Source organism: Nansenia antarctica (genome assembly GCF_963989245.1).
Source record: "Nansenia antarctica genome assembly, chromosome: 5".
In the NCBI taxonomy this organism is placed as follows: domain Eukaryota; kingdom Metazoa; phylum Chordata; class Actinopteri; order Argentiniformes; family Microstomatidae; genus Nansenia; species Nansenia antarctica.
The window spans coordinates 73,789,840-73,807,240 of record NC_137690.1 but is presented as its reverse complement, the minus strand read 5'-3'; the positions used below and the strand labels follow the sequence as shown (position 1 = coordinate 73,807,240).

Genomic DNA, 17,401 nt, shown 5'->3' with positions numbered 1-17,401 from the left:
ACCAGGGTCAGGTAGCTGGGTTGTCAGGACAATCAGCCACTTTTGGGAGATGGGGACTTCTCGTCAACAACCCTACCTAGACTCAACGGAGCCCTGTCTTTGGGGATGATTTGCATGACAAACAGCTGGCTGCTTGATCAGCAACTTTTGCCTATATCAAGCCGCTGCAAAGTGTCATTAGGTGCGGGTCTCTCCTCCTTGCTTGCCGTATGTTGAGAGGCTGCCCAGCGCTGTGTGTGGAATAAACTTTATCTTAATTGTCTACCTCGAGCATTAATTAATTATCATAAGGAAGCAACACATCTCGGCCTGCCGCCCTTCATCTGACATTCATCTTATCAATTGGCGTTTAACGAACAGGATCCTAGATTCAGCGAGACAGGTGAGGCAGATAAACACAGTGTGGTTGTGTGCTTAACCTGAATTGTTGTTCTAGAGGGAAAAACCTGTAATTTTTTTCCTTGAATGAAGGAAAGGGGATGAATTTGATGATGGGGGGGCCAATGACTAGATTTGACTAAATATTAAAGGTTGAGTATTGGTGTGAACATGAAGGTCATTAATCCACATATAGGATAATACGGTATAAAAAGGACAGAGCTGCTAGGTGTCACTCTGGAGGAGATTAATACTGACACTGGATATTGATTAATTCATAGAAGAATTGATTAAACGGAATTGGGCATTCCGTGGGTTTTTATTTGTTTATCTGTAAGGTACAGACATATTGAGGTATTTGACAGGAAATAAGGTGAACTGCAGCACGCTTGAGTCAATTGAAACTATGAAGTAGAATGTTGATTAAGATGGTTAAATGAATAAGGTATTGACACGCAAGTGGTTATGGTATGTAATTTTAAGTGTGATTTAAAGAAAGTGTTTATAAGTGGTCTAGTATAATGAAAGATATAGGTCAGCGGTAATAAGACAGTTGTAGGACGATAAGAATTTGAAAAGATATGGTATTTGTGTTAATGGTACAGCGCAACAGATTTGAGTGACAAGATTGATTTATTGAGACAGGAGAGAACAGATGAGACGTGGATTTAATTGACCTTGATGAAACGCAATACAACAGACTGAATTAAAGTATATAACACGAATGGTGTAACTATAAAGCTCTAACGAGACAATTTAGATAAAAGAATTCCTTTTTACTAACATTGTGTGCAGTGTAATTAATCAAACATGGGGAATCAAATGTCTAGGACGGCAAATTGTGAGAAACGGATTATTAAGTACAAGTCGGTTAGGGACTTGCCACGGGGGGAAAAGAAAGCTATTAAGAAACTATTGGAAATTGATCCACACATAATTGATATTCCGATAAAATACACTGATACAGTGACACCAAAAGGATGGATTTTACTTAAATTAGGACCATTCTATGCAGAACCATTTCTAACAAAGATTGCGGAATGGAGTGACGATAATTTCCCAAGTCAACCACAAGTCTTGGAGCTTGCGCAATACGCGGACCTAGAGGGATGGAATGAATACTAAGCATTATGGGTAATGAAGTCTTACGTGAAGCATGTCGAGTGATAGAGTTATAGGGAAATCATTGAGTTAAGTAATAATAATCCTTGTATTGATTAACATATTGTAAACAAATGATAAAGAGTGAAATGAATAACTATTGTATTTCCAGGACAAGCTAAATAGCTTAGCACCAACAGCAGAAAAGTGGTAAAGAGACGAGGGGAAAACACTGCTCCACAACGCTGCACCAGGGACGACGCTCTGAACCAACACTATTAATAGAACTGCCCTTGCAAACAAGACGCAGCTCGGTGACACAGAGACACACACACGCAGAGAACACATAGAAGTGTTAGACATGAAAATGTAGTTGTCTCTTATTGTAATTATCATACAATTCTGCATTGACTCAGTAAACGTAACATTTGAATTTACTTAGTGAACAGAGATAAGACCATGTATGGATGACTGTTGATGTTCACACAAGCAAAGAGGAATATGTGACATTTTGATTGATGAATAATCCCGAACGGACAACACAACTCTTGCCAATTCTATCTCCTGACAGAAACAAGAAAATGCAGAAACACTGAGCGACGGACTAAAAAACGGGGGCGTTGCTGAGGGCCAATCTAACAGAAGTGGGGGCTGAAATGACAGTGAACGATTGACGGATGAGAGAAAGGGGAAACCACAAATAATAATTCTCTGTGAAACTGTAAATGAAAATGTTGTTTTTCTGTTTGGAAGCAGAAACATGATAATGACAGGACAGACTACAGACGTTGATAAAGCAATTACACATACGAATAATGACAGTACTTCACGATCAACAGTGTTAATCGGCCAACAGCTGAATGCACGAGCATTACACATTGATGCAACATTTATGATAAAGAACCATTCACACTGACTCAAGAATGTCTCTGATAAATCTACTAAAACCAACGGGTGATTGACTGAGAAATATTTGATTATAAGAAAGGGATAGAACATTTAAATGTTCACAGCAAATTTAAATCTTAATGCAAAATAAGCTTATAGTGTACATAGACCAACGGGGAAGTATTCAAGCCATCAGTAACGATTGTGATCAGAATTTTTAACATACGGGTAGAATAGAACCTATCTACCTCATTAAAAGTATGCTTATGGGAATTGACTCAGATTGCACATTGACAGTAAATAAACTAAGTATTGAAGAACTGATTTGGATATTAAAGGGACGGTTCACGGTTTTTCACAACACACGTCCTAGTTTGAATACCCATGGCATGAACTTCAAATGACAAATCCTTTTGTTTCCTCTAGGAGCATTGATGAAGGACGAGTTAACCATTTTGAGAGAAACTAAATGTCTGTCTACCTGTACTTAACGATTGTGCAATCCCTGTATCTAAAAATGTCTCAGCAGGCAAGTGCAGAACTCACTAGAGGGGGGGGACCACAGGGGGCCCAACCCACTCTCAACTCTGACGATGAGAACCAAGCAAAGGGGAAAACACGTATTATGAAACGATTACTGATTCCAGTACCATAATGATAACTATCTCTGCTATTAACAATTATTCTTGATGTTGTTGTGAATTAAGATTGAAACTAGGACAAGAGATACCGGACAGACGATGCGTGCCGAGAGAAACCGTGTGATCCTGGCCTCGTTGTGCATAAGATGGATGGCCACAATTTTATCGGTTCTGTATACGCTCTGGGTGTTAACTAACGAAACAGACTTTACTTTAACTGAAGAATCTGACACTAATCTTGTTCGCATGCGTCGTGACATCCAGGGAGTTAAACCAAATAGCGCACTAGACTCAGTTGCAGGAGTTTGCCAGTTTGTTGACGATTGTTGTACGTATTCACCACAACAGGAGTAAACCTTTAAGATCAGACAATGGGGACATAGAACAATAGGGGAGAGAAAAGTAGGGGGTAAGGATTTAGAGTTTCAATAACACTGTTAAAACATTTGAGCAAGCAGCATGAGGGTGAATGAAATAATTTCTACTGTGAGTCTCTCAATAACACAGCAACAATACAAGAGGACGACAAGGCGAAAGACAACAATGTTCCAACGTCTCAGATAGTGCCTCATTGCGACCGGAAAAGCATGATGGTCCCTCTGTTGAAGATCGACCTAGGATATCGAAGAACCAAGAAAAGGATTGACGATATCCCTATTTGTTAAAAATGTATAATTATGTAACAAACTATGGAAAAACATGTGATTTGACTTAATGATGGAAATGATATCTACTTCATTTGTAATAAGTAGTTAGACATAGCAATGAGAAACCTATTTGGATATTTTCTCCTTTAAACAACAAAGGTTTTTATCCAAAGAAGGTGATTATTCATCAGAGTAGTTTTAACCACAAAGTGACCTTTTACTCATGCCAAGTCAATTGTGGAGTGAGATGTTTGTTCACTTTGTCAGGCCACATGACTGAGGAATTGTATTTGTCTATGGGGAAAGTCCTTTGATGACAATTCCGGGGGAGGAATGCAAGATCTCAGCCATGTGGAAAGAAAGAGAAATAATTAAAGTTACTATCCATTAGAGAAGAAAAAAAAGAGTGGGCTGATAGGATGCATTTTATCATTGTGCTTAGGTAAACCCTGAATACTTTAATCATTAGGAATTATGTTGTACAAGTTGTAATATCTGAACTGTTAAGATTGAGCAAACTCTCTGTCATGAACAAACTGACTTGTCAGCTTGTCGGTGTAACTGGACCTGAGCCAAATATAGAGACCACAGCTAGTGGGGACCAGCATAGAACCTGGGTCAATAGGTCAGTATATTTAGGACCAGCCAGTCAGCTGACCAGGGTCAGGTAGCTGGGTTGTCAGGACAATCAGCCACTTTTGGGAGATGGGGACTTCTCGTCAACAACCCTACCTAGACTCAACGGAGCCCTGTCTTTGGGGATGATTTGCATGACAAACAGCTGGCTGCTTGATCAGCAACTTTTGCCTATATCAAGCCGCTGCAAAGTGTCATTAGGTGCGGGTCTCTCCTCCTTGCTTGCCGTATGTTGAGAGGCTGCCCAGCGCTGTGTGTGGAATAAACTTTATCTTAATTGTCTACCTCGAGCATTAATTAATTATCATAAGGAAGCAACACATCTCGGCCTGCCGCCCTTCATCTGACATTCATCTTATCATCAAGTCAACTTTATTTGTATAGCACATTTACGTACAGCAATGCTGAGCCAAAGTGCTTCACAGTAAAAATAGATAAATGCAGGAAATAAGTAAGCACAATAAACACAATACAATGTAATACACAATATGGTAAAGTTAAAAGAGAAGAAAAAGGACTAAAAACAATAAAACAATAAGACAATAAGAGCCAGGGACCTACATATAAAAACTATGAAATAATAAAAGCCATAAGTGTCTATAAGTGTAAACCTCTATCATTGTTACTTAGGGGGGGGGGGGAGAGAGAGAGAGAGAGGGAGGCAGAGAGAGAGAGAGAGAGAGAGAGAGAGAGAGAGAGAGAGAGAGAGAGAGAGAGAGAGAGAGGGAGGCAGAGGGAGAGATCTATTTATTTGTAATCTAGTATGTACATTACATTCTTTTTGTTTTTTATCTTCACACTTCACATGCTTTGGCAATGTAAATGTATGTTTCCCATGCCAATAAAGCCCTTTGAAATTGAGAGAGAGAGAGAGAGAGAGGCAGAGGGAGAGAGAGAGAGGGAAGCAGGGAGAGAGAGAGAGAGGCAGAGAGAGAGAGAGAGAGAGAGAGAGAGAGAGGGAGGAGAGGAGGAGGTAAGTGTAGGGGAGGAGAGGAGAGGACGAACACACGGGGCCTAACACACTAACCTTCCTAAAGCTGCACATCTTTTCATGCGAAGAAACGGCACCCGTCAAACATGTCTGTAGCTATACGTGTTTTGGGGAGGTGTATACATATATATATATATATAATATACATATAGCAGTGTATGAGTGTATATATACATATAGCAGTGTGTGAGTGTATATATATATATATATATATATACATATAGCAGTGTATGAGTGTATATATACATATATACATATAGCAGTGTATGAGTGCATATATACATATATACATATAGCAGTGTATGAGTGTATATATATATACATATAGCAGTGTATGAGTGTATATACACATATATACATATAGCAGTGTATGAGTGTATATATACATATAGCAGTGTATGAGTGCATATATACATATAGCAGTGTATGAGTGTATATATACATATATACATATAGCAGTGTATGAGTGTATATATACATATATACATATAGCAGTGTATGAGTGTATATATATATATACATATAGCAGTGTATGAGTGCATATATACATATATACATATAGCAGTGTATGAGGGGATATATACATATAGCAGTGTATGAGGGGATATATACATATATACATATAGCAGTGTATGAGTGTATATATACATATATACATATAGCAGTGTATGAGGGGATATATACATATATACATATAGCAGTGTATGAGTGCATATATACATATAGCAGTGTATGAGTGCATATATACATATAGCAGTGTATGAGGGGATATATACATATATACATATAGCAGTGTATGAGTGCATATATACATATATACATATAGCAGTGTATGAGTGCATATATACATATATACATATAGCAGTGTATGAGGGGATGGACATCTTTTCAATGTTCGCCGTTTGTTCCCAAACTGCCCAGCAGCAACATGAGTCACCCCGGAGTGTCCGTAGGTTTGCAGCAATTAATATCCAGGCCTATATAATGTATATATAGAAAACTGTTATGGTCATATGATATAATGGCACCAGACGGTTGTGACCAATGGTGGCTGAGCTACTATTAGCGTAGCTTAAATCTAAAGCTAAAAAAGCTTCATGTTTTGCAGCAGTTATGATGATTAAACTATGACACACACACTTCTATCAATGTATTTTTTCTTTTATCCATTAACTATTGTCTTATTGAATGTTTTATCTATTTACTTCTATTTAATTTTGCTTTTATTCGTTGTAATTTTAAAAAATTTATTTGTTATTATTATTATTATTATTCTCTTGCTGTATTTTTAAATAATTTATATAAAGCACTTTGACTTGTCCTTGTTGTGTGAAATCTGCTATACAAATAAACTTGCCTTGCCACTTGGGGGGGTATTCCATCAACGTCGCTAAAGGAAAATCTAGGCTTATTTTGACAAGTCTCGTGAGATCTAATCAAGATAATGCCTGGCTCTTTTTAAGAGATCTCGCGAGACTTAACGAAATAAGCCGAGATTTTCCTTTAGCGACGTTGATGGAACACCCCCGCCCCCCTGTTAGCCAGCTAGGTAACAACATGCTTTGTTGTTAGCGGCGAGATGGATATAGTTAGATAATATAGAGATATATGGATATAGTTAGATAATATATAGATATATGGATATCGATAGATAGATAGATAGATAATAGTATAAATCAGCATGCAACACCGTTATACAGGCTAAAGAAAAGCACACGACTTGAGTGTTGAAGCGTAGCTGGGCTAATGTTCGAGAGAGATGAGAGTAGTGATGTTAACACTATAGATAGACGTGTCTGTCCGTGTTTCTCATGCAACTTTCTCATGTTTCTGAACATTTCCAGGCCTGATTCTGGTCCCTCTCTAAAGAAGTGACTCTGGCCCGGGCCGCAGAGCCGCGGTGTTGAGTTGGAGAGCTGGTCCGTGATTGAAGCGCGTCTCCCGGGTGTCCCAGCCAGCCTTCTCCGTCTCTGGAGGCCGACATGGGCGACAGCAGAGGTATGTGTGTGTGGGGCTAAATGTCAACAGGGGTTTTTACTAGGAATTAATGCATTAATGCATAGATAGGTTCATCCTGTGTTTAATTTGAATACAAGGCGAGGGTTAGATGTCGAGCTTGCATTCATTAATTATGCCATATCTTATAGCCTAATACTACTATCATTCCTGGTGATCTAAATGTAAAGACTGAAGAAGTGATTAATTCATTCGAGAGCTTTGCCCTTTCTATGAATACATTTACAGGGCAGCAGAATATCAAATCATATGCTAGTGTAGACATTTGTCGAACACGCCTAGGTGTCATTTACCATTTACAAGAAAACCTTCGAGGGGGGGGAGGCTGGTGTAGGTAGAAATCAGAGGACACAGTCTCATTGTAATGCATGGAACGATATCATATCAACACCCATTCCATATTCCGTCCCGTGCGTTACAACGAGCCCGTCCCTCCGATTCCTACCGCCACTGACCTCTCCTCTCCTTGTCAACCTCAAGTTGGAGGTTGCAGACCCATCTCTTCAGGTTACACCTGAACTGCTCCTCCTGAGACATCTACTACCCCCCAGCACTGTGTCTCCTGAGACACCCGCTTTTCCCCTCTACTGTGTCTCCTAAGACTTCTACTGCCCCCCTTGTACTGTTTCTCTGTTTCTCCAGTGTCTATATATATATATAAAAATAAACATAAACGTTTTCCTTCTATCACTGAGACTGCCAATGGCCCCGGGCCTGAGCTGGATTACTCTTCCTGCTACGACTGGTGGATTGATGATTCACTTGCTTAGTCAAATGTATTGATTGTAAGTCGCTTTGGAATAAGGCGTCTGCTAAATGCCAAAAACGTAAATGTAAAGTTGTGTTGTGTGTTTTTTCGTGGACAATAATTGGACATTCTAGCCTAATTCCCGCCATTTTTCCCTCCTCCTCCTCTTCTGCTCGTCAGATTCCCGCAGCCCCGATAGTTCGTCCGTGTCCTCGCCCCCCCTCAGCCAGCGCTCCCCCCTGCACCTCCTCACGCCCTCGGCCGCCGCCATGACCTCCCTGCCGCCCATCACCTCCTCCGCCGTCAACAGCCCTATCAGCAGCATGGGGTCGCCCTTTTCCGTCATCAGCTCCTCGCTGGGCTCGCCCTGCCTCCCCGGCACGCCCTCCGTGGGCTACGGACCAATCAGCAGTCCCCAGGTGAGGCTACTGGCCAATCGGCAGCCTTTTAGGTGAGCTACGGGTCGATCGGAAGCTCCCAGGTGGGCTACTGGCCAATCTGCAGCCTTCAGGTGAGCTTCTGGCCAATCAGCAGCCTTCAGGTGAGCTACTGGCCAATCAGCAGCCTTTAGGTGAGCTACGGGACAATAAGCAGTACTCAGGTGGGCTACTGGCCAATGAGAAGCCTTTAGGTGAGCTACGGGCCAATAAACAGCCCTCAGGTGAGCTACTGGCCAATCAGCAGCCTTCAGGTGAGCTACTGGCCAATCAGAAGCCCACAGGTGAGCTACGGGTCGATCAGCAGCCTTCAGGTGAGCTACTGGCCAATTAACAGCCTTCAGGTGAGCTACTGGCCAATCAGCAGCCTTTAGGTGAGCTACTGGCCAATCAGCAGCCCTCAGGTGGACAGGGAGCGAAGGCGTCGCAACATCCTGTCACTCTGTTGCTCTTCCCCTGTCAGTTGTCTCCAACTGTCACCTGATCTCTGTCTCTGGCTCTGACGTTGAACCCAGTGTGCTCCGGCGCTCTCAAGAGTGAGAATTTTACCACCGCTACCTCTGTCAGTCCTCCTCTCTCTCTCTCACTCCCTGGTCCCTCGCCATCTCACATTTTAGATTAGATTCAACGTTATTGTCATTGCAGAGTACAAGTATCACAGAACGAATTGCAGCAGTTTTTAGGCTGGTGATTCAGCGTCAGTTAGCCAGGCGGCCAATGAGAAACCTGCTCACCAACTCAACAACTGACAAATAGTTCCGGAACACTCACCACCTAGAGTTCCACCTGGCAGTTCAGCCTCAAAAAGCATCGGAGGAGAATATGCCTTCTTGTTTTTATTTTCACTTGTGTACCTATTTTCTTTTAACCTGCTATTACTTTTGCTCTTTAATTATGTTTTTTATAGCCTATGTAAAGCACTTGGTGACCGCTGGTCTGTGATAGGTGCTATAGAAATAAACTCAAAGACAAATCGACGGGTGACATTTTGGTCCTGTTTGTCAGCTCTTCTCTGGGCGGAGCTTGTCTTTGACTGTCACACGGTCGGACGACTTGCAGTTTTTGAATCCGTTTAGCGTTGTGCTGCGACCATACATACTGAAAAATGTATGTATGCGCTCAGCTCAGCGCAATGGATAAAAGCGTCAGCTACATTTTATTATCATCATTATTATTATTATATATTACTATGAACGTCTTTCATCAGCAGTCTCTCGGTTAGCATTTTTAGCAACGCTAGTAGAAGTGGATGGAAGAGACGCTAACACTTCTGTCCTTTTCCACGAGCGTTGCTTAAAAAAGGGGGAATTCAAAAGGAAAAGCTGCATCAAACCCCCTGATGATGATTGATGGATAGAGGAATCACTTACTTCAGACAAATGTGTTTGTTGTAAGTCACTTTGGATAAAGGTGTTGCTGTTAAATGTACAAATGTGATGTACGTCTGAGTGGGTAGGTAGGAGTCTGCATCTGGTGGTGGGATCCCTCCTCCCCCCTCCTCCCTTACACCCTCCTCCCTCCTCCCTTACACCCTCCTCCCTCCTCCCTTACACCCTCCTCCCTCCTCCCTTTCCATGTCTCGCCCTCTCCTCTCATCCCTCTCTTCTCTCCTCCTCAGATCAACCCTGTCTAACCTCCCTCTCTCCTCTCCTCCCTCTCTCCTCCCTCAGATCAACCTTGTCTAACCTTCCTCTCTCCTCTCCTCCCTCTCTCCTCCCTCAGACCAACCTTGTCTAACCTCTCTCTCCTCTCCTCCCTCTTTCCTCTCCTCCTCAGATCAACTCCACAGTGTCCAGGTCTAACCTCCCTCTCTCCTCTCCTCCCTCTCTCCTCTCCTCCTCAAATCAACCCTGTCTAACCTCCCTCTCTCCTCCCTCTCCTCTCATCCCCCTCTCCTCTCTCAGATGATCAACCATGTCTAACCTCCCTCTCTCCTCTCCTCCCTCAGATCAACTCCACAGTGTCCATGTCGGGGCTGCATGCAGTGAGCAGCTCAGATGACGTGAAGCCTCCGTTCGGCCTGAAGCAGCTGGGTGGGGGGGGCCACAGCCCCGGGGGCCCAGTCCTGTCCCAGAAGCGCCTCTGCTCCATCTGCGGGGACCGCTCCTCTGGTGAGGGGGGGGGGCGGAGGGAGGGGAGGAGGGAGGGAGGGAGGGAGGGAGGGGAGGGAGGGGAGGGAGAAGCACCAGAGCTCTGATGAACCTTGACGTTTGTGACTGACGGATCTTTTTTTGATCTTCACACTTTTTGTGTCTTTGTGCTTCTCTCCCTCCTTCCCTCTTTCTCCTCTCTCCTCCTCCCTCCCTTCCTCCCTCTCTCCCTCCTTCTCTGTCCATATCTCTCTCCCTCCCTCCCTCCCTCTCCCCCTCCCTCCCTCTTTCCCCTCTCTCCCTCTCTCCCTCCTTCTCTGTCTATCTCTCTCCCTCCTTCCCTCCCTCCCTCTCCCCCTCCCTCTCCCCCTCCCTCCCTCTTTCTCCTCTCTCCCTCTTTCTCCTCTCTCCTCCTCCCTCCCTTCCTCCCTCCCTTCCCCCCTCCCTCCCTCTCTCCCCCCTCTCTCCCTTCCCCCCCTCCCTCCCTCCCTCTCTCCCTCCCTCCCTCCCCCCCCCTCCCCAGGTAAGCACTACGGTGTGTACAGCTGCGAGGGGTGTAAGGGCTTCTTCAAGCGCACGGTGCGTAAGGACCTGAGCTACACCTGCAGAGACACCAAGGACTGTCTGGTGGACAAGAGGCAGAGGAACCGCTGTCAGTACTGCCGCTACCAGAAGTGTCTGGCCATGGGCATGAAGAGAGAAGGTGAGAGAGAGAGAGGCAGGAGAGGAGAGGAGAGGAGAGGAGAGGAGAGGAGAGGAGATGAGAGGAGAGAGGGAGGGAGGAGAGGAGAGGAGAGGAGAGAGGGAGGGAGGGAGGGAGGGAGGGAGGAGAGAGGGAGGAGAGAGGGAGGAGAGGAGAGAGGGAGGAGAGGAGAGGAGAGAGGGAGGAGAGGAGAGGAGAGGAGAGAGGGGTAGACCTGCCGCTACCAGAAGTGTCTGGCCATGGGCATGAAGAGAGAGAGGGAGGAGAGGGAGGAGAGGGAGGGAGGAGAGAGGGAGGAGAGGAGAGGGAGGTCAGACAGGGTTGATCTGAGGAGGAGAGGAGAGAGGGATGAGAGAGAAACATAGTGAAAGGCTCCTCTGTCACACAGACGTCACTGACCAAACTAATCTGGTTCTGGGTTCTGAAGGTCCTCACTAGCCGACCTGGATGTTCTCCTGCTGAATGTTACATTAGATATATCTGCAAATAGTGAAAATCCCACCGCTCATCCTCGATCAGACTTAGCTGAGGTGCTGAACTGGCCTGGGTTGCACCAATTTGGCGTAAGTCATTACTAAGTGTAGGCATTTAGTAGTTACTAAATCCCTAGTAGTTACTAGCTAGTTTCAAACTAGTTGTTTACTAATTTCGGTTGCACGCCAATCGTTTGTCAATCTTAGCTAGTAAATACTTAGTAATGCGCAAGTTGTTACTAAAAAGACATTGTCACACAAAACGGAGAAGAACATTATAGCCAATCAGCGAGCAAAGCAAAACCCTCCGTTTTTAAATCCTACATTTTGGCCACCATTGTCTAAAAGCTGTAATTTGGCTCTACAAGTGTTAATATGTCATTTTATTAAGTTTTAATATGTTTTCAGGCGAGAAAGTAACCATATATATTCACAAAATGTGTCCAGTTTATCAAAATAACCCGTTTATATATCTGATCTGACGTTTTTTTCCCCACTTCTGTGGGAAACTTCGCTAGCAACACGAGTAGAGCTTCTGCAGTGAAGGTATCTTAGCAACGTAATGTTGCTAGCGAAGTTTCCCACAGAAGTGGGGAAAAAAACGGGTTATTTTGATAAACCGGACACATTTTGTGAATATACAGTATATGGTTACTTTCTCGCCTGAAAACATATTAAAACTTAATAAAATGACATATTAACACTTTTAGAGCCAAATTACAGCTTTTAGCCAATGGCGGCCAAAATGTAGGATTTCAAAACGGAGGGTTTTGCTTTGCTCGCTGATTGGCTAATGTCTTCTTAGTAACAACTAAGTTATAACTTACACCACCCTAGGGGTATGTATAAACATTTAGTAGTTACTAAACTCTACGTCATAACTAGAGTGCTTGGTGCAACCCATTCAAGTTTAGTAGTGACTAAATCTTAATTTAGTAAATACTTACGCTATAACTAGGGTTAGTTTGTACTTAGTAAGAAGTGGTGCAACTGACCCCTTAAGAGTATCAGTAGAGTGCAAAATAACAGCATCCGCACACTCAAACACTGTGCAAAGAAATGTGGTTTATTGCTTATAGGGCCGGTTTCACAGACAAGGCTTAAGCCTAATCCTGGACTAAAAAGCATCTTCAATGGAGATTTTACATTGAAAGTGTGATTTAGTCCAGGACTAGGCTTAAGCCTTGTCTGTGAAACCGGCCCTTAAGCTTTCTGTCATAGACGTTCTTCAGGCATGGTGAAAGCTCGCAATAAACGAAGTTTTTTTGCACAGTGTTTGAGTGTGCGGATGCTGTTATTTTGCAGATGATATGTTTGCCCAACGGATTACATTTCACAATATTTGAAACATCAGTTTGACGAGAGAAGGTGAGAGGACGACAACGCGAGAGAGGGATGAGAGGAGAGAGGGATGAGAGGGAGAGAGAGAGAGGGAGGAGAGGAGATGAGAGAGGGATGAGAAGAGAGAGGGATGGGAGGAGAGGGAGGTCAGACAGGGTTGATCTGAGGGATGAGAGGAGAGAGGGATGAGAGGAGAGGAGATGAGAGAGGGATGAGAGGAGAGAGGGAGGAGAGGAGAGGGAGGTCAGACAGGGAAACATCAGTTTGACACCCAAGACACATGATATTGACTTCCCTTCGCTGTGTATGTCCACTGAATTGATTAACGCACCGTGAGGATGATATCTGTTTAATGTTGACATGATGATGTTGTTGTACTGTTATACATCTCTGAGGGGAGAGTACTGATGTCATTTAATCGGGGAAGGACAGAACGAGAATAAGAGGTGGAGAGAGGGGGAGGACAGCGTTGTCAACACTAACCCCTGTCCCCTCTCTCTCTCTCCCTCTCTTCCCCTCTCGTTCTCTCTCTCCCCCTCTCCTTGTCTCTAGTGGTCCAAGACGAACGGCAACGCTGTAAGGAAAACAGTGAGAGGGGGGTGTGTGTGTGTGTGTGTGTCTGTCTGTCTGTCTGTGTCTGTGTCTGTGTCTGTGTCTGTGTGTGTGTGTGTGTGTGTGTGTGTGCGTACGTGTGTGTGTGCATTTGTGTGACTGTGTGTCTGTGACACTGTGTGTGAGAGTATTATGTATTTGTGTATATGCTGTTCTATAGGTTCATGTCAGCCCTCAGTAATGGACCGTACCAGATGACACTCAGTAAATGTCTCTCCTCTGTTTATGGTTTTAATTAGGGATGTCCCGATCCCATTTTTTCACTATCGATACCGATACCTGGCATTCAGGTATCTGCGATACCGATACCGATCAGATATTTGTTTTTATTTATTTACTCCTGAATAATAACAAATACTTCCCCAGTATATAGTCCACAACAACAGTTGGCTATTAAAGACTGCCAGCCTTTATTCAAGCAACAAAAACAGTACTCTGCAGTACTCAGTGACCAACTGGTTTACAGTTAAAACAATTTAAACAGCAGCATTCAGCATTGTAGAAAAAATAGAGTTACTGTCTGATTTCTAGTTTTAGTGCCTTCAGGTTTTTATTCTATTTATCTTCTCTTACAAATGGCAAATCAATTATAGGACCCTTTTTAAAAAGTGTAGCTTAGAGACGCCCGCTGGTGAGACCAGAAACCAGTCGCAGAATCGAAGGGTCAACAATATCTGCTTTTCGTTTTTTTTCATAACAGGCAACTTGAAGTTTTAAAGTACTGAGTCGATATAATAAAAAACAGTTTAACGATCACTAAATACTTATAATCTGTGGATTGGATTAACTGTTCTCGTTTGCTGCAGGCTACCGGTAAAAGTGATAATTACTTGTAAACATACTTTCGTTTTAGGACGTGTTCAAAAGCAAGGGCTGTGTGTTTATCTAATTATGTGTAGTTATGTGTTTTTAGCATGTCCATGTTCTCTCAGCATGCTGTGATGATATAAAAACGCAGTTAGACGTTCCTAACGATGTACCACTGTTAGCCGCGTTTTTATTATTTTTATTTTTTTTCTGAGTGGGGCAGTCCCACTCAGATTTTTCATTTTTATTGACAGTACAGTATAGATTATGACAGGAAGGACGGGTGAGAGAGAGAGGAGGGATGACATGCAGGATATGTCCCCGGCCGGAATCGAACCGGGGACCCTGCGGTTACAAGTAGGGATGCTCCGATCTGGATTTTTGGGGCCGATACCGATCACCGATTCTTTTCCTCAAGATCAACCGATACCGATACCGATTTAAAAAAAAATACATAACTGTAGGCCTACTGACTGGATAGCCTACATATTTTTAGCTTTTTGGACAAAAGTTTTGATCCATTAGGCACCAAGCAAACGCAGACCCATTTTTATGGCATAGTAAAGGTCTGGCCTATCACCCAGTTAGTCGATATGGCTGTATAAAAGACATCATAAACGTGGCCTTCATGGTTTACATACTGTTACGTCCTCCTATGTTTTCTGTTCAGTTATCTGTCTTCCCCAGGAAAAAAATAAATAAATAAAAAATACATCGTTTTTTGCGATCGGCCATTTTTGCCGATCACCGATCGAGTCATTTGGAGTGAAATCGGCCGATTTAAATCGGTGGCCGATAAATCGGAGCATCCCTAGTTACAAGGTCAACGCTTAACCCGCTACGCCACCTAAGCACCCCTGTTGTTGTTGGATCAGTCACTTTTCTCCTGTCGCATTCCCATTCGGTGCACCAACATTCAAATACTCGTGTCGTCTTTAATTTGTTTCCGATTTCAATGTATGACGCATCATTTGAAAGCTTACCATCTGTAGTTTCAGACTATGTAAAAATGACTTAAGCAAATTGTTTATGATTTCACCAGCTGGCATCATGACATTGTCAGGACTCATTACACACAGGTAGCTACTAGCCAACTCTCATGCCCGTGACCACTGACTACTACTGTTGTCATCACGTGAGTGACACGCCAGATCGGGCACGCAGATCGCAGGCAAATTTTTTTCTGGTGCGATCTGCGATCCAGCATTCAGGACCAATATCGCAGTGATATGCGATACCAATATCGAATCGGGACATCCCTAGTTTTAATTTAATAAACCTTCTACTACTGTGTTTGGTGAGGCGGTGAAATAACTCTTATTAGTGATAATAATAATAATAATAATAATAATAATAATAATAATAATAATAATGCGTTTGTTTACTGTTGAATGTCAGTGTGAAAAAACTGCATGGGAGCTGAACTAACCAGGAATCCTTCATATGTCTGTCTCTCTCTCTCCTCTCTCTCTCTCTCTCTCTCTCTCTCTGTCTCCTCTCTCTCTCTGTCTCTCTCTCCCTCCCTCCCTCTCTCTCTGTCTCTCTCTCTGTCTCTCTCCCTCCCTCCCTCCCTCTCTCTCTGTCTCTCTCCCTCCCTCCCTCTCTGTCTCTCCCTCCCTCTCTCTCTCTCATATCTACTCTTTATTTGGCTTTTCTGCTTCTTTTCTTTCGACTTTTCTCTCTCTCTGTCTCTTTCCCCCTCCGGTACATGTTGTTCTCTCTTCCACACGTTTGTCCTCCTCCTCCCCCCGTCTTTATTTGTTGTTTACTTCCTGGCTTCCTCCTTCCTTCTCTGCCTGCCATCCTGTTGCTCTCCTCTCCTCTCCTTCTACACTCTCTCCATCCCTGCCCTTCACCCCCCACCTCCTTTTCTCCTGCTCTCTGCTGCTCACTCTGTGTCTTCTCTCACCTCTCCCTCCCTCCTTCCCTCCCTCCTTCCTTCCCTCGCCTCCCTCCCTCCTTCCTTCCCTCGCCTCCCTCCCTCCTTCCTCCCCTCCCTCCTTCCCTCCCTCCTTCCTTCCCTCCCTCCTTCCTCCCCTCCCTCCTTCCCTCCCTCCTTCCTTCCCTTGCCTCCCTCCCTCCCTCCTCCTCTCCTCCCTCCCTCCTTCCTCCCCTCCCTCCCTCCTTCCTTCCTCCCTCCCCTCCCTCCCTCCCTCCCTCCCTCCCTCCTCCCTCCCTCTCCTCCCCTCCCTCCCCTCCCTCTCCCCCCCCCCTCCCTCCTCCCCCCCCTGCCCCCTCCTCCCCCTACAGCAGTGCAGGAGGAGCGACAGAGGAACAAGGAGAGGGACGGGGGGGAGGGGGTGGAGAGCACCTCGGCGGTGAACGAGGAGATGCCGGTGGAGAAGATTCTGGAAGCGGAGATGGCCGTGGAGCAGAAGACCGAGCTGCACGCCGACGAGAGCCCCGAGGCCAGCTCTGTGAGTAGGGGCGGGGGTAGAGGCCAGCTCTGTGAGTTAGAGAGGGAGGAGGGGGAGGCCAGCTCTGTGAGTTAGAGAGGGAGGGAGGGGGAGAACCAATGTCTTTTTGATTCCGGACTGGGAAACAGTCAGTGTGTGAGAGAGGGAGGTAGTAATTGGGTGGGAGATGATGTAGCTTTCCTAACAACTGACATGCTCCCTCCCCCTCTCTCCCTCCCTCCCTCTCCCTCCCTCCCTCTCTCCCTCCCTCCCTCTCTCCCTCCCTCCCTCTCTCCCTCCCTCCCTCTCCCTCCCTCCCCTCTCCCACCCTCCCTCTCACCCACCCCCCTCCCTCCCTCCCTCTCCCCTCCCTCCCTCCCCACCCCTCCCCCTCCCTCCCTCCCTCTCCCCCCTCCCTCTCTCCCTCCCCTCCCTCCCTCCTCCCTCCCTCCCTCTCCCTCCCTCCCTCACCCCCTCCCCTCCCTCCCTCCCTCTC

At 44.8% G+C, this 17,401-nt stretch overlaps 1 protein-coding gene across 1 annotated transcript in view; it reads left to right on the top strand.

Annotated features, from left to right (window-relative positions):
• Window positions 1-7,019: 7,019 nt before the first annotated feature.
• Window positions 7,020-17,401, top strand: part of rxrba (retinoid x receptor, beta a) — a gene marked incomplete at its 3' end in the record, with an annotated part of 19,524 nt that continues 9,142 nt past the window's right edge. Inside the window, exons 1-6 of the mRNA XM_080532477.1 lie at window positions 7,020-7,280; window positions 8,227-8,465; window positions 10,432-10,594; window positions 11,097-11,276; window positions 13,643-13,666; window positions 16,760-16,926. Coding sequence (XP_080388603.1) covers window positions 7,265-7,280; window positions 8,227-8,465; window positions 10,432-10,594; window positions 11,097-11,276; window positions 13,643-13,666; window positions 16,760-16,926 — 789 coding nt within the window. The 5' untranslated portion in view covers window positions 7,020-7,264. The remainder of the gene's footprint in view (window positions 7,281-8,226; window positions 8,466-10,431; window positions 10,595-11,096; window positions 11,277-13,642; window positions 13,667-16,759; window positions 16,927-17,401) is intronic.